Source organism: Passer montanus, unplaced genomic scaffold, assembly GCF_014805655.1.
Source record: "Passer montanus isolate IOZ18808 unplaced genomic scaffold, ASM1480565v1 scaffold6, whole genome shotgun sequence".
In the NCBI taxonomy this organism is placed as follows: Eukaryota; Metazoa; Chordata; class Aves; order Passeriformes; family Passeridae; genus Passer; species Passer montanus.
The window spans coordinates 7,493,082-7,508,122 of NW_024371037.1; the positions used below are offsets into that span (position 1 = coordinate 7,493,082).

The 15,041-nt window shown below is 37.3% G+C and overlaps 1 protein-coding gene across 9 annotated transcripts in view; it reads right to left on the minus strand.

Moving 5' to 3' along the window:
• Nucleotides 1-15,041, minus strand: part of CPED1 (cadherin like and PC-esterase domain containing 1) — a 138,277-nt gene that overhangs the window by 73,322 nt on the left and 49,914 nt on the right. For 4 of the 9 annotated variants that reach the window (XM_039726888.1, XM_039726885.1, XM_039726887.1 and 1 more), the window contains exons 8-13: nt 6,422-6,564; nt 4,982-5,054; nt 2,987-3,154; nt 1,947-2,075; nt 803-903; nt 657-725 (exon numbers count right to left, since the gene is read on the minus strand). In XM_039726888.1, the coding sequence (XP_039582822.1) occupies nt 657-725; nt 803-903; nt 1,947-2,075; nt 2,987-3,154; nt 4,982-5,054; nt 6,422-6,564 (683 nt within the window). The other 5 variants (XM_039726892.1, XM_039726891.1, XM_039726890.1 and 2 more) reach the window with 4 other exon arrangements.

The following is a 15,041-nucleotide window of genomic DNA, read 5'->3' on the forward strand; positions in this document are numbered from 1 at the left end:
CCTCCCTCCCTCCTTCCCTCCACCTTTGCTTCTTCTCTTGTTCTGTCATTCCTTTCCTCTTTCTCCCCTCACAAAAGTTAAAATTTTTTGCCAAAAATTCAGTGTATCTAACCTTGTCATTACATCATTTTTTCCATCTTTTCACAAGGAGTTAAAGTGATGTACTCAGAGTATTATGCTCTCTGACCTGTCTTTTGTTGGACAGAAAATTTGGAGCAAATCAAAATTATTAATTATTTTAGAAAAATCTTCACCTGAAATTTTATGTTTTCTCTACAGTTTTGCTTTTAATTGGTACATAAATTAAGACAGTCTTAACCCTGGGAAACGCTCCTAATTTAGAGTTCACAGTGGTTTAGAAAAAAATGCACCTAATTAACCTTTCTTTAAAGAAATTACCATAGTTCCAATTAATTTTCAATCCAGAGTCCTTCATATTAGATAGAGAAGCAAAACCTGTTCTATTTAGGAACCTATCTACAGTTCTGATGGCCAAATGGCTGGAAGGGCTCTGTATGGGCTGACTGACCTTCATCTCAAAGGTTGCAAGTACACATACATCTACTGAAGGTTTAAGTTTTATGATGCTCACTGGAGACATTCCAATTATATATTACTTGAGAAACTACCTTCAACATTTATAGTAGTTATCTTACCACTCTGAAAGATTTGTATGTGCCTCTTTATTCACGAACTGGAACTGTTGAAGGACAGTGGAAAGCAACCACAGTTATCTTACCACTCTGAAAGATTTGCCTCTTTATTCACGAACTGGAACTGTTGAAGGACAGTGGAAAGCAACCAGTGCACAGCCAGGACTGAGCTAAGCCGCCTCATTGGGTCTACCATCCGATACAGGTCGTGCAGCAACATTTGGATGTTGGGTGCAGAAGAAGGGAAAAGCTGAGAAGAGAGACACTGATTTGAGACAACAGTATGATGTTCGTAGAATGCAAAGATGTGAAAAATGATCAGAAGATAATATATACAGCATAGGGCTGGTTATATATTAATGCCCTTTCCCACATACTTAGAAAAGGACTGTCATGCCCAGCCTTGCAAATCAGGATTAGCAGTATTGACATGGAAGTTGATCTCCTCTGCCTCTGAACTGGCCCTGAGGTTAGCTCAGTTGGTCAGAGAATGAAGCTAATACCAAGGTTACAGATTCAATCCCTGCATTGGCCATTAAGAGTTGGACTTGATCCTTCTGGGCCCCTTCCAACACAGATGATTCAATGGATTCCAGATATATTAGACTCAATGCTTCTTCAGAAAGTGTCATCAGTCTCTATCCCTAATACTCATCCAGGAAATCTCACAGAAATCCTAATATCATACACACTTTCTGAACAACACTCAGTTGCAAATCCTTTATTTTCTGAATACTCACCATTTCCTTCATTAACAGTGCCTATTCACAGACACTGTTATTCCTTCATCTGTGTTTTTCTCCAAAAATTAGCTCAAAGCATGAAGAAGAGAACATATTCCACCTGCTTTTTTTTGCCACTTTTTCATCTACATCTACTCTCTGATCATGAGAGATCTACTCTCTGATCATGATCTCAGTATTGTACTTTCTCTAGTCTGTCCACTCACTTCTGCTTTTGCTTCATTGTCATTCATTTTCTTACCACCTCATTAGTCATTTACATGGTTCTCCTTCTTTTCTTTTCCTTCTGTTTCCTGATCTCTGTTTCTGCTTTAGCTGTCCTGTTCAGTGGAAGCTCAGTTCAAATACTCTGTTGTATTTCTTTATCTATTTTAAATTAAATTTAAATGATCCACCAAAGTAAAATCAGTGTTACCTCAATCTTCTTGCTTCCCTGCCAATCCAGCCTAATTACATATGCCAGAGACAGCAGAGAATGGTAATGAGGAAGAAATGTTAAGAGATTTACATAAAATATATATCCAATAAAACAAACCCCTATTTATTTTACCAGCTCAAATTGTCCAAGACTCTTCAGCTCCTTTATGAAAGTAGTCATTGAATTTATCTCTTCCAAAGAGAAACATTGCTCATCTTCTCTGTTGTATGTTCCATCCTGGGAAGGAAAGGGCAGCATGTTCTGGTGAAATCACATGGAAAGATTTCATTAGACCTCAATCCCTTCACTGATCATTGATCATAGGAACAGCAGCTCTCAACCAACCCTAACCTCAGCCAGCCAGCTCCTAGAGAGCTCATCCTATTTTTCAGTCTAGAATAAAGCACACTGTGCCCTAGCTTTGTCTAGAAATGAACCCACAGAAACTACCTGTCTCTGGAACACAGGCTGGGTAATCACTGTATGTCTGGATGTCTGCAGATTTCTACCTTATCCTGACATGAATTTAGAACTCATGATCCTGTTTTAGCAACATCTGTCCAAGAGGCAGAAGTTGCCTGGACAATTTAGTCCCCATAAGTCTTTCAAGCAAGAGACTCCTCAGAAATGAATCCTTAAAAGTTCCCAGACTGAGAGAAATATTGCTGAAAGAGATTTCAGCTTGTCAGAAATGGTTTTCACTAGTGAAGTAAAATTTATGCAGATTCTATAAGTGCAAAAAAATAAAAAATACTGGAACTGGATCTTGCATTGAGAATTAGACACAAAGTTGTAAGGAATATAATCTAATTCTGATGCTCATGGATCTCCAAGCATGAGTTAACCAATTCTGGATGAAATTGTGAAAACACACAGATACTTATATTTTAAAAAGACCATTTTAAAAAATAGTGGGAAAATTGATTTTTAAAGCTTTAAATATATCTTTCAATCACTGTATTTTTGAAAATTACATTATTTGAGTGTGGAATTTTTAACAAAAAAAACTCAATTGTTCAATTAACTACAGTTTTACTCCAAAGAATACAATAAAAGATGGTTCTGATTAAATAAGTCCTTCATTCTATAAGCTGGCACAAACAGTTTCAGAAGCACACAAATTAAAATTAAGTATTTTCAAATAATAATACAGAAAAGTTGGAGTGAACAACCTTGCTCACAGATGACTCATATATTTTTTGCAAAGCTTCTATGGAACTGGTTGTTGAGGATTCATTAGATAAGAGAAATTTAAATGTATCTTCAAAAAGAAGTTCTTTGGAAATTTGGTCCTGAGTAGTCGACTCATTCTCAACTTGGAAGTCAAAGTTTTCATGCACCTGTTGGAAAAAAAAAATTAAAATTTACAGTTTAAATAAAAAGTCCAGTCTTCTCATAGCAATAAATACTAAACTGGGACTTTAAAAAAGGCAATAACAACACAAAGTGACAGGATTATAAAACAACAAACGCTGCGCCGCATTGTCACTACTCCATACCGCAATGTTTGCTGTCCTCCAGTGGACAGAGTGCAGTATTGCAGACACGTGTCAAAAGATTTTTTTTTTACCGTATTTTATTTGAAGACAGGATTATAAAACAACAAATGCTGCGCCACGTTGTCTGTCACTACTCCATACCGCAATGTTTGCTGCCCTCCAGTGGACACAGTGCAGTATTGCAGACACGTGTGAAAAGATTTTTTTTTTACCGTATTTTATTTGATATTTGATTCTAAAATATAAAATATCAGGTTATATATTAATATAACTCATAAAAAACTCATGTACTAAGGATTACTACAGAACATCTCTTACTACGGATGAAAGTATAAGTTTTACAATATATAAACACAATTAACAAATTCATGGTTATGAAATATTACTATAACACCAATAAACACATATGTAGCACCAATATGACTAGGTTGTGTGCATACTATAAATTCCAAGGTATAATATTCAAAGTCAATGCTGTATTAATTATCAACAGCTATTTTCTAAAGACATTTGTTTTTTCAGAAGAAAATACTAAATCCCACTTATTTACTGTAAACTTATAGGTAACGGATAATAGTTGAATAGTTCTTACTTTCTATGCAGGAAGGTAAATGTTATGTTTTATTTTTTAAGCTCTTCTGGGAAAAATCCCACTGATTTACTGTAAACTTATGGGTAACGGATAATAGTTGAATAGTTGAATAATTCTTACCTTCTATGCAGGAAGGTAAATGTTATGTTTTATTTTTTAAGCTCTTCTGGGATAATTTTTTTACAGCCTGGTATGCAATTATTGAGTTGTTATGACATACCACATTTCTTGTACTAGCTAAATAAGTCTTCCTAGACTAATTAAAAAATATTGTCTTCATGGACAGCTTAAATTCTGCAAACTTTCTTTCATGTGTGCATTTTCCCTATGTGTTTAAAGGATTTTTTTTCTGAAGAATTCAGAAATTAACTGCAGTGTTATTACTAGACACTTGAACAGATTTTAAGTGGAGATATATTAACTAATTGTTGTTAATATTTGTATATCATAAATATAAAGAAACATTCTACATACCTAAGGATATGCATATTCATGTGTACACATGAGGTAGTGAAAACAGCTGGAATGCAGTACAAAAATTGTTTCAGGACAGGTTGCTCTGAGGCAAGAGTGGTACAAAAACCGGCACAGGTCTCATTTCCCTGCTTTTAAGGGCCTTGTGGAACACCCAGGAAGAAGGCAGCACAGTGGAGGTCAAAGCAGGTAATGAAATTATGAAGTACAATCCAATTTATGAAGAACTTTATTTGTATTAAGAGTCAACTGTGGTTTTTTAACTTCCTCCATTCATCTTTGGTCTGTCACATTTAAAACCTAAATCCACTTTCATGCAGTGCTTCCTATGGATTTTGTTTCACTGATATTCATTTGGGGTAATAGTTAATCTTTTAACATAAACTGAGAAGTTTGCACATTTTGATTGTCTGGTGAATTTCATCATAGGAACTCTGACTCTAAAAACTGGTTTCTTCTACAGAAACTCTTCACAATCAGCCAAAATTAATATTAAAGTGTACATTTCTTAGACATTTGAAGGTACCTATCAAAGAGGTTTTTCTGCTGTGTTCTTGGTGTGATTTTTTTGAGTGAAGCAATAATTTGTGCAATTTTCTCACCTTAAGAACTACTGGGTGTATGGACATGCTGAATCCAATATCAAAGGTTAGCATTTGAAAACATTGGCTGCATCTGAAATACAATATAAAAAGAATCAGTTTCTGTGATGTTAGGTACTGTTGTGAAATATAGAATCATAGAATAATTTAGGTTGGAAAAGACCTTTAAGATCATTGTTTCCAATCATAAACCTAGGACTGCCAAGCCCATAACTGAACCATGTCCCTGTACACAGTAAAATACAATACACACACAGGTCCAGAGAAGTCATGCAGGAAAACATACACACAGGTCAAGAAACAACATGTGATACAGACTTAATAAATTTCTAAGAAGAGTTAGCAGCATGAAACACGGAAGAAGTCAGACTGTGAGGTGATGAAAATAGTGCTATATAAAGGTGGTTTTAATGTTTGACATAGAGGGAGGTAAATTATACTGAAGGGAAAAGTGCCTTTTGAGGAGAGTGAATGAGGTCCTGCAAAAGCTTTGAAGATATTTGGAGGGGAAGAGATGGTGAAACACCCCAGGCTCAGTTGAGCAAAGAGCTCTGCTGCAGCTATGGGGATGTTTGGAGGCATGGACCAGGAGTTATAAGCAAGTCTTGTGTAACACAAACAAGAGAGTCCATTTAATTGGTAAAAAAGGGATTTTGGACCACTGTCAAAATAGCTTCATCCCCATTACACTCCTCCCCTCTTTGCTACCCTCTCCACTCACAATGTAAGCTTTATTCCCAACTTGTGTAAGTCAAATAATGAGCTTTACATTACTGCTACTAAAACACCTGGTTCTCAAAATAGCTTAAACACATAAATTTAATAAATAGCAACTTATTTAGTACTTATCATAAAAATGTCAGGGATGGGACATAACATACATAGAACAAATAATAATTTTATTTAGTAAAAATATTACATAATTGAGGTTGATTTATGTGTAAGAATTATAACACTAATAGTAGTGATTACACACAGAAATGTGACTGTTGGTGCCTAAGTATATTTCACAGCATACACTTTATAAAGTGTTTTACAGTGTCTCCTGTTCAGATTGCTTGCCAGAGACAGCTCTGAACAACCTGGGCTACTCTAGCATTAAATATTTGACATATGACAGAATGCTCCCTGAAAGGAAATACAGCTTTATGTATGTTAGGACTAGCCCAATTGTGAGTGATTTCTGTCCATTTGTGCTGCCTGAAACACTTCATTAGAACAGCATCTGGTCCTAAGTAGTCATCATAACCTTTTCACAAACTAGAAACACTGTGAATATTGAGTTGTACTCCTTAAATGCAGCATGTCTTTACTTTATAAAGAAGTATGAAATAGATAGGAATTTTTTATTTTAAGATTCTTGTATCTTCTGCAATTTTTATTCTCTTCTAAGGAGCTATCTTGACATTAGCATTACAATGACTACTGCAAGTCACTTACTGATTGAAAGAATTTGGTCCTGAGGCAGATGATTTGCTGAAGACCTCAGTTATAAGTAGAAGTTTGTTTATAGCCTCTTTCATGTTGTTGAAGGCTTGTTGGGGAGAACTGTTTCTGAAGAATATCTCAAAAAACCTTTGCAGCTGTGAAAGAGAATACATATATTTTTGAGCATGTACAATAAATCAGTGCTTAAAATCACAAATAAAAAGACTGATAGAAATAAAAATTGTCTTGGAATATCATTTTCAATTCTTATTCATTTGTACAACAAAGTGGAATGAAAAGCTCCACATAGCATACTAATAAAGAATGACGTTTTTTTTACAAATAAGTATATCAGAAACAAAATCTGTATTAATGGTTTTAAAAATATTGCTCAGAATCTAAGCTGACTTTGATAAAACCTTTTGCTGTCACTGGTTCTGGGCAAAAGACCTCAAAAAATCGCTTGTATCTTCATCAGTGAGCAACAGCACACTCGAAGTAAAAGCCTTCTCTTTTCTTAACATACTGTGCCAAGGGCTATCTCACTGGACCTTGACTACAAATCCTTACCCCTAGTCAACAAGCTTTAAACAGAGCATAGAAGAAAGATGCTGGGAAAATAATCAGCCACTGCAGCCTGTGTTTTGACCAAAGTCTGCATATTCTGTGATTTTCAGACTCATGAATCCTCCCAATGGCATATTTACTGGCCTGCACAGTACTGGCCTCAGGTGCTTTCATCACTCATGCAAATTCACCCTTATCATCACTTCAGACAGAGATTTGGGGAAACAACTGTAGCAGCACAGAGATCCAGTGAAGAGTGGGACATAGGCAAGTTTTGTACTATGAGTCCTTGGTGCTAAGAAAGAGCTGCCTTTGAACCATATTTCCATTAGAGTTATCATACAGCACAGAACCCAATTACGATCTGAACGATGTAAAACTGTTAGATAATAAAGTAGTACTATCCTACCAAAGACACACTTTGACATAGCAAAAAAATATGGTCTTCAGAAATAAAGAATGTAAAGTGCATGCAGAACACATTCTATATTAACATTAAGAAAGGAAAATTTTCTGACTATTTCTGGGAATTTCTCTATGACATTTATTTAGAAATGTCAGTATATATTTTCTATTATCACCCACTTATACATGCCTCAGTGGGGTAACATGATGGAAGCATTTAGGCTTCTGTAGACAACCCTCCTGAGGAATGATATGCTTGGCACATCACTATCTGCCTTGGGCTGCTACAGCCATGAACAAGTACCCACAGCAGTTGGGTTACCCAAGCCACCGCCTTGGCAAAAGTCTGCAACAAAGTTTAATGTGATATTTTAGCTCCAAGACATGATTGCAGAACCACAGGGAGCTCTGGGGGTCATCTGGTCTAACCCCCCTGCTTAGGCAGGGTTATCTATGGTCAGTTGCCCAGAATTGTGTCCAGAAAGCTTTTGAATACTTCCAAGGATAAAGACTTCCACAACTTCTCTGGGCAACCTGTGCCTGTGCTTGGTCACCCTCAAAGTAAAAGTGTTTCTTGATGCTCAGAAGGAACATGCCATGTTTCAGTTTGTGCCCATGGTCTGTTCTGTCACTAGGTACCACTGTCTTCTTTACAGCCTCCCTTCAGATATTCATACACTTTGATGACAGTCTTCTGGCCCTTGAAAAGCTTCTCCAGACTAAACAGTCCCAGCTCTTTCAGCATTTCCTCGTATAAGGAATGCTGCAGACTCTCAATCACCTTATGGACTGCACCACCATGCCCCCCGTCCCCACCCTGGACTTTCTCCACATCCCTCTTGTACTGGAGAGTGTACAGCTGGACACAGTACTCCAGGTGTGCCACAAGGGCAGACTGCCGGCTGATGGTCAGCTAGGTGTCCTAGACCCTTTTCTGCAAAGCTGTTTTCCAGCTGCTGGCCTCCAGCATGTGCTGGCGCCTGAGGCTGTTCCTTCCCAGGTGCAGGACTGTGCACTTCCCTGTGTTGAAATGCACGAGGTCCTTTTTAGTCCTTATCTCCAGTCTGCTGAGGCCCATCTGGGTGGCAGGATGATCCTCTGATGCATTAGCCAATCCTCCCAGTTTTCTGCCGTCAGCAAACTTGCTCACTATACACTCTGTCCAATCATCCAGCCATTTTACAAAGATGATGAACAGGAATAGACCCAGTAAGGATCTCTGCATACAACGCTAATTCCTGGTGATGTGCTGTGATGTGCTGACACCAGAAATTAGAGCATACTTCTCTATACTCTACTCCACAGTATTTTCTAAAAAGTGTTGGAATTTCCCCTTCTGAGCATAAATACTTTCCAGCACACTGGTCTGCACTGGCACAGATGAATGGTTTTCGGTTTCTTCAGGTAGCATATTACAGTTAAATGCAAAAAGCACTCTTCAATTTCCTTTTTTAAAAATACTGTGGCATTGCTTACAGCCAGCCATGGGAGATACTTGAATATACAGCTAACATTGATCTTCCTTTGCTTTTGCTGTCTTCAGTTTCACTAATTCCATCCAGTTGTGCTGGTAAATAATTGAAGGATAGGAATTTGGTCTGTTTGCCTTCCTGTTCTTATCACCTCTGGTTTGATTTCAACAAGTGGTTGCCTTTCCAAGTTTAACTGACTAAAAGAATGGTGACCCATGCACTGATCTGTGCTGAAGGTATATATTGCCTGTGACTTTATTTCATCTTTTTAGTAAAGCTATTTGAAATGCCAGTAGGAAAAAAAATTATATCAATATATATGGCTGAAATTATAAAATTAAACTTCTGACTGCAGGAAATGGTGAAGCAAAGGTTGCATGTATAGCCAAACTCTATTTTTGGATATTTGTATGATGCTGAAATCTTGCATGATGCTTTAACCAAATGTATTTCTATACTGTAGAATTATTTCCATGTGTACTGCAGTTCCCTGAGCTTATGGGGCAAAGGAGCCCCAGATGCATTATTTGGAGATTTTGCCGCTCCTCACATCACAGTCTATTTCATCTCCAAAACAAGCTGAGAAGGAGTCCTTGTTTCCCTAAGACCACCAAAGCTGTGTTTCTCCCACAGAGTGGTACAAAGATTAAGAACAAGAAGCTCCACATTTTTCAGAGCAGTTCTGATTCATATTCATCTCCAAGGGAAATTGTTCCACTACAGTTCCTTGTTCAGGACAAAACCAGTTAATTAAACTGTTCATGTGAATAAAGAAAAATGTTAAAATGAAGGCTCATCTCACCAAAGTGGTCAGTTCCTTGTTCAGGACAAACACAGTTAATTAAACTGTTCATATTAAATAATTAAAAAAAAATAAAAAGAAGGCTCATCTCACCAAGGTGGGTCTTCAGCTGAATTTTGCAATTATTTCCAGCACCTCTGTCAGATTTTGTGCACAACTTACATTCCTGCTACTCTGGCTTGCACCTTTTCTCCAACTTCCTAAATCTCCAGTAGGTATTGAAGGACTAAGTGAGATGTTCTATTGTGCTGCATAGGGAGCATAAGGAGTTGAAGAGTTTAATAAGGAGAGATGGGGATTACTGGAAGGAAGAGCACCAGGACCATTAGCTCATCTCCTCCCTCACCATCAATCAATTTCCAAGTACATAAACACAAAGGATACATAACGTATACATTTCTGTATACAATTGATGAAGACAGGCTGGTTTGCCCTACTGGTACTCAGAGCATGCTGTTGGCTATTAATAGTCAACTGTTGCCATTAGAACAGGCATTAAAATAAAACTGGCATCTCCAGGAAACTGCATTTTAGTTACAGCTCTCCTTATCCAGCCTAGAAAAGAAACATTGCTCAACAGGTTCTCATTAGAGGGTATCAGGTTTTAGACCAATGTTTATTCTAAGCCAATGGCTGAAAATAAATATTTAGTCAGCCTGGTTCAGGACCAATAGAGATGAGATGAATACTTCAGGTTAAATTCCAATTCATTAAAAAATCCTATTTAAACAAGTTCAGATTAGGTTTGACTTCAACAGATGACACAGGATTTACAACAACAGATAGGAAAAATTTAAAGTGTATGGATTAAGGCTGATAATGTGTGAAAATCTGCAGCAACCTCAGGTTCTTCTGAGTGAATAAAACTATATAAATATCTCTGTTCAACTGCAAAATCCTAAAGAGCTGAAGGTTTCTTCAAGCGACCACCACTGATGCTGATCCTCTCCCTTTCAGAGGAAACAGACTGCCTGTCCAGCAAAATGCACCATTGATAGAGTGTGATGAACTAACATCGAACAATTTAAAGAGGACAGAGTAGGAAATACTGCTGGCAATTACAGGAACCTGTTCTGGGGGAAAGCTGACCTCTGACTGGCCAAGTTTTAGGCAGAGGAATAGGGTTTCAATTTTAGTAGGCTGTAAGACTAAATGCAGACATGCACATTTATTTTATACAATAACACCACTATATACAGAACTGCAAGATTTCTCAGAAGCTTGAAGGTGTTCACCCAAATGCTGGACTTATACAGTAGAAGTTATGTTCCAAATATTTATGTAATGCCTTACAGAAGTGTGCAAATGCAGTCAAGTTACATGGATCAAGTACACATTTTCTGTAAAGGCAGAATGAAATAGAAATACTTTTCAGATGAATTTAAACTCATTGTCCTTTCATTGCCCAATAAGTTCTTGTTTTAGGAAAACTGAGTGAAAAAAGGCCAATTCAATATTAATTTTATTCCACTCCTGATTTACTGCCCATTGTCTGCAGCTCTAACATGGCACTTAATGAAAGGGGAAATCACATTAGTGTCCAACTATTTTTTTACAGTAGATTTCCCAGTTCTGTATATATTTATCATTACATATGATTTTTAAAAAGATGGTATTAAATTGTTCAGAAAAAAAAAAATTCACAAAAACCCCCAACATCTTGCCCCTTAAGACTTTCATAACTTAATTACACGGAGAGAAAAAAAGGCCATCTGAGAAAGATTCCTTTTCTCTAAAACTCCTTGCTCCTAAGACTAAGTCCAAAAGCCACTCACCAGCTTCAGCAACCATGAAATCAGGCTTTTTGACTGAGTCTAAGCTAAAAATGGTTTCCCAATTCAGCTCTGACTTATTAGTGGGAAAGTAAAGGTGATTTGCTAACAGTATTTCCCAGGTTGCTGTGAGGACCAAAAGTGTATCTTGACTAAGGGAAGCTGGAATTCAAAAAAAGGATGAATGAGAAGAGTCAGGGTAGTAGGAGGCAGGTCTAGGAAAGCTGGAAGCCACAGAATGGCATGTTTACAAAGCTGACTGGATTGAACAGCCAAAGCATGAGGATATGTGCACTAGAAAAACACCAGACAGCTAAGGACCAGGATAACAGTAGAAAAACTTATGACATATCCACCTGTTGTAGAGGACAATCAGTCCCAAGCGCTTACTTAGCTAACTAGGGATGTTCAGAAAGAGAAAAGCAGAAAATAACTCCAGAAAGAATATTATTTGTGCACTGCGTGACAGGTTGACACAGATGAAAAAGACAAAGAAGGAAGGATTTCTTATTCTTTCTTCTAAGACAATTAAGGATATGAAATCAAGTCATGTTTGACTTTGCTTAAGTTTTAAAGCAAACAAATACTCTTTCTCAAGCAACACATAATAATCTGTACAGTATCATTGCTCGAAGACATTGCTAAGACCAAAAGCATTCATGAATTTAAAATTCTAGTAGAGAATTGCATGCATAAAAGCCCACTGGAGCTTATTAAACATCAAGACACATATTCCACTTCCAGTTTTGTGTTTCTAACCCCGCAGGTTACCAGAAATAGATGTAGTCTGCCTAGGGACCACTACCACTTTATGTTTGTCTGTTACAGAGTTTCATGATGCTCTCTTGACTGCCACAAATGGAGTGTCAGACTAAGCATGTCTTTGATCTCCCCAGTCCAGACTGACTTCTGTTCTTATGTCAGTGAAAAGAGAAATTATAGATACCATGAGGAAAGAAAACAGAGATGGCATTATATTATGTCCAGTCTCCCAGAAAGAAGAGCATTACAGCATTCTAACAGAACCTAATGAGTCAATTTAATTTTAGTCCCAAGTAAACATGCAATCTAATTGATTAAGAATTGATGGTAATTTTTCTTTTGTGTTTGATCCTGTAAGTGACAAGGTAGCGATAGTAAATTTTAAAAAAAAATTAAAAAAAACCCCAAAACCCCCAAACAAACATAAAATAAAAGAAAAAATCCCAAGCCTTTCTGCTGTTTGCAAGCATTTTGCTCCTTCTCTGTATGTATGTTTGCATACTATCTCACTTTAAATACGTGTGGGTGATACTTCAAGTAGTACCAAAGCTGGGCACTTGGGGGCAATACTGTAACTTAATTTCCACCACGCTGAGCACTAAGCCAGACTGCCACGTCATATTAAGAGATGGATTTCCTGTAAAGGTGAGGGTCCAGTTTTATTTGCATGCATGTTAATTAGAAAAAAAAAAATCTTTACTCAAGTTTCCAAATGCTTAATACACAAAGAGAGTTTCAGTTATAGTGATTCACACCACAGCAATCTTAACAGTAAAGTACTTTAATAAATTATACTTACTGCACTTCATAACTGGAAAATTACTAAAGAACAGGGTTTTATCTGAGCACATCAAGGGTTATGCAAGAACAGCAGTCACGGAACTCAAGTCCAGGAGGCACCTGTCAATTTTGGATGGGCAAAAGGATGATGACCCATAGCAGGGGCCACGGGAAGCTGCTGACAGCACAGAAGAGCTTCCCCTGACAATGCAGGATGTGGTACTTCTGTCTACAAAAGTGCATCCCTTCATAAACCATTGGAATCAGGCAGGGAAAGGTTAATGGCAGGGCAAAGGAAGAAGTTCACAGTGTATTAAGCCTTGAAATAATTAATCATTAATTAATTTGGTTAATTAATTTGCACTCCGGCTTCTACAAAAGAAATAATTATTAGGGGTCAGCATTCTTCTCAATGCACATACATAATGTTGATTAACACAAAAGGAATCACTGCATACATTGACAGAGACCTGTCCTTTAATTGGTACAATATGCAAAATACAAATATTCTATTTTATTAATAATTTTTCAACACACAGATAGTCTAAATAATCAGCTTCCAATTCTCCTCAAAGAAACTGGGTTATTACACAAATCTCATATCTAAACATCTGTGTGGCAGAAAGCCATTCTCTCCCCTGCATCTCTTGCATCTTACCATGCTGGGCCCAAATTTGGAGCCGCACTTTTGTTACTCCTTGACTGTACACAAAATCCTCATGCCAGCTCAGGATTTACCTTCCTTTGCCTTCTGAAATTAAATACTAAAATATGTATAATCCAGAGAAAACCTGGCAACTGGTGAGCAAAACACACTTGAACTGCTCCTGAACTGCCATCTGACCAATGCTTATTCAAGAAATCATTCTCAAGTCATGCCACTATGACTACAAAAGGCAAATATGCATTGCAAAAAATAATTTACAATAGTTTACTAACAAAAAGGCAATGGGGAATGCAGTATTCTTTTATGAAACTCCTGTTTTTTTCTTTACACAGTTTCTCTCAATCATTGATATCATATAGCTACCCCATCTCCAGTGTTTTTTTTTAAATCTCTCTTTCATATATCCCACATTCTAGTAACTCCTAGCAACCATAAGGCATTGTTGTATATGGGAGATCAAATTTTAAACATACTTAACATACTGAGTTTGTGATAGCAAAACTAAGTTAACCACAAATGTGGATGAATTTCTCATTAAAAATGTTGTAAATATACTGGTACGAGAAAAAAAATCCGGAGGTCTATACACACTGAGGAGGTCTCTAAATTATGGTACAACATTACTGAAAGCAGATAATCAAGATGATTCTCATCTCTGCATTAAAAAACAAAACCAAAAACAAAAAAAAACCCACAACAACAAAAAAATCCCACCAAACAAACAAAACTCAGTCTGTTGTGGAAAAGCTCTGGCAAATTTTTCCAGACCAAAGTACCAAAGTCTCCCCTCTAGGCATGTTGAGTACCCAGTGGGTATTCTGTCAATCAGTGGAAAAACAGGTCTTGGAGATTCTGTCTGTATGGAATCTTGACAGGCTGAAGCTTCAAAATGTGGCAATTTCCATCCTATACAATAGACCTGGCAGAAACTTGAAGGTAAGGAGCTTTCAGGACCAGGCTCCTTGGCTGGTACAAGCATGCACTGCTCCACTGACTACTTTGGGAGAGATGACTCTCTCAGATGACTGGTACTGTATGTCACCCTGGCAAGGGATGAAGGGCTCAATGAATTTTTGAGAAACTTGACAAAATGTCTTAACAAAGGATACCAGTGACTGAATTTGCCTTTTCCCAAGTATTTTCTGGTGGGTTACCTGCCTGTTTGCTCTGCATCAAGCACAGACCCTCTGTATGATTTTTTCAGCAGTGCTTCCTAGCCTCTCTATGAATTCCCAGTGTCTCCCTTCTGGAAGGTCCCTGCCCCCTTCCATGTTCTTTACAGGGCACACTGTGCTGAGAGGCAGCCTTACACACCCCATTTTCCATCATTTTGTTAATTTGCATTTCAATGTCTACATCACTACAAATGTGCTTCTTTCACAAATGGTGCCTATCTTTTGTTATT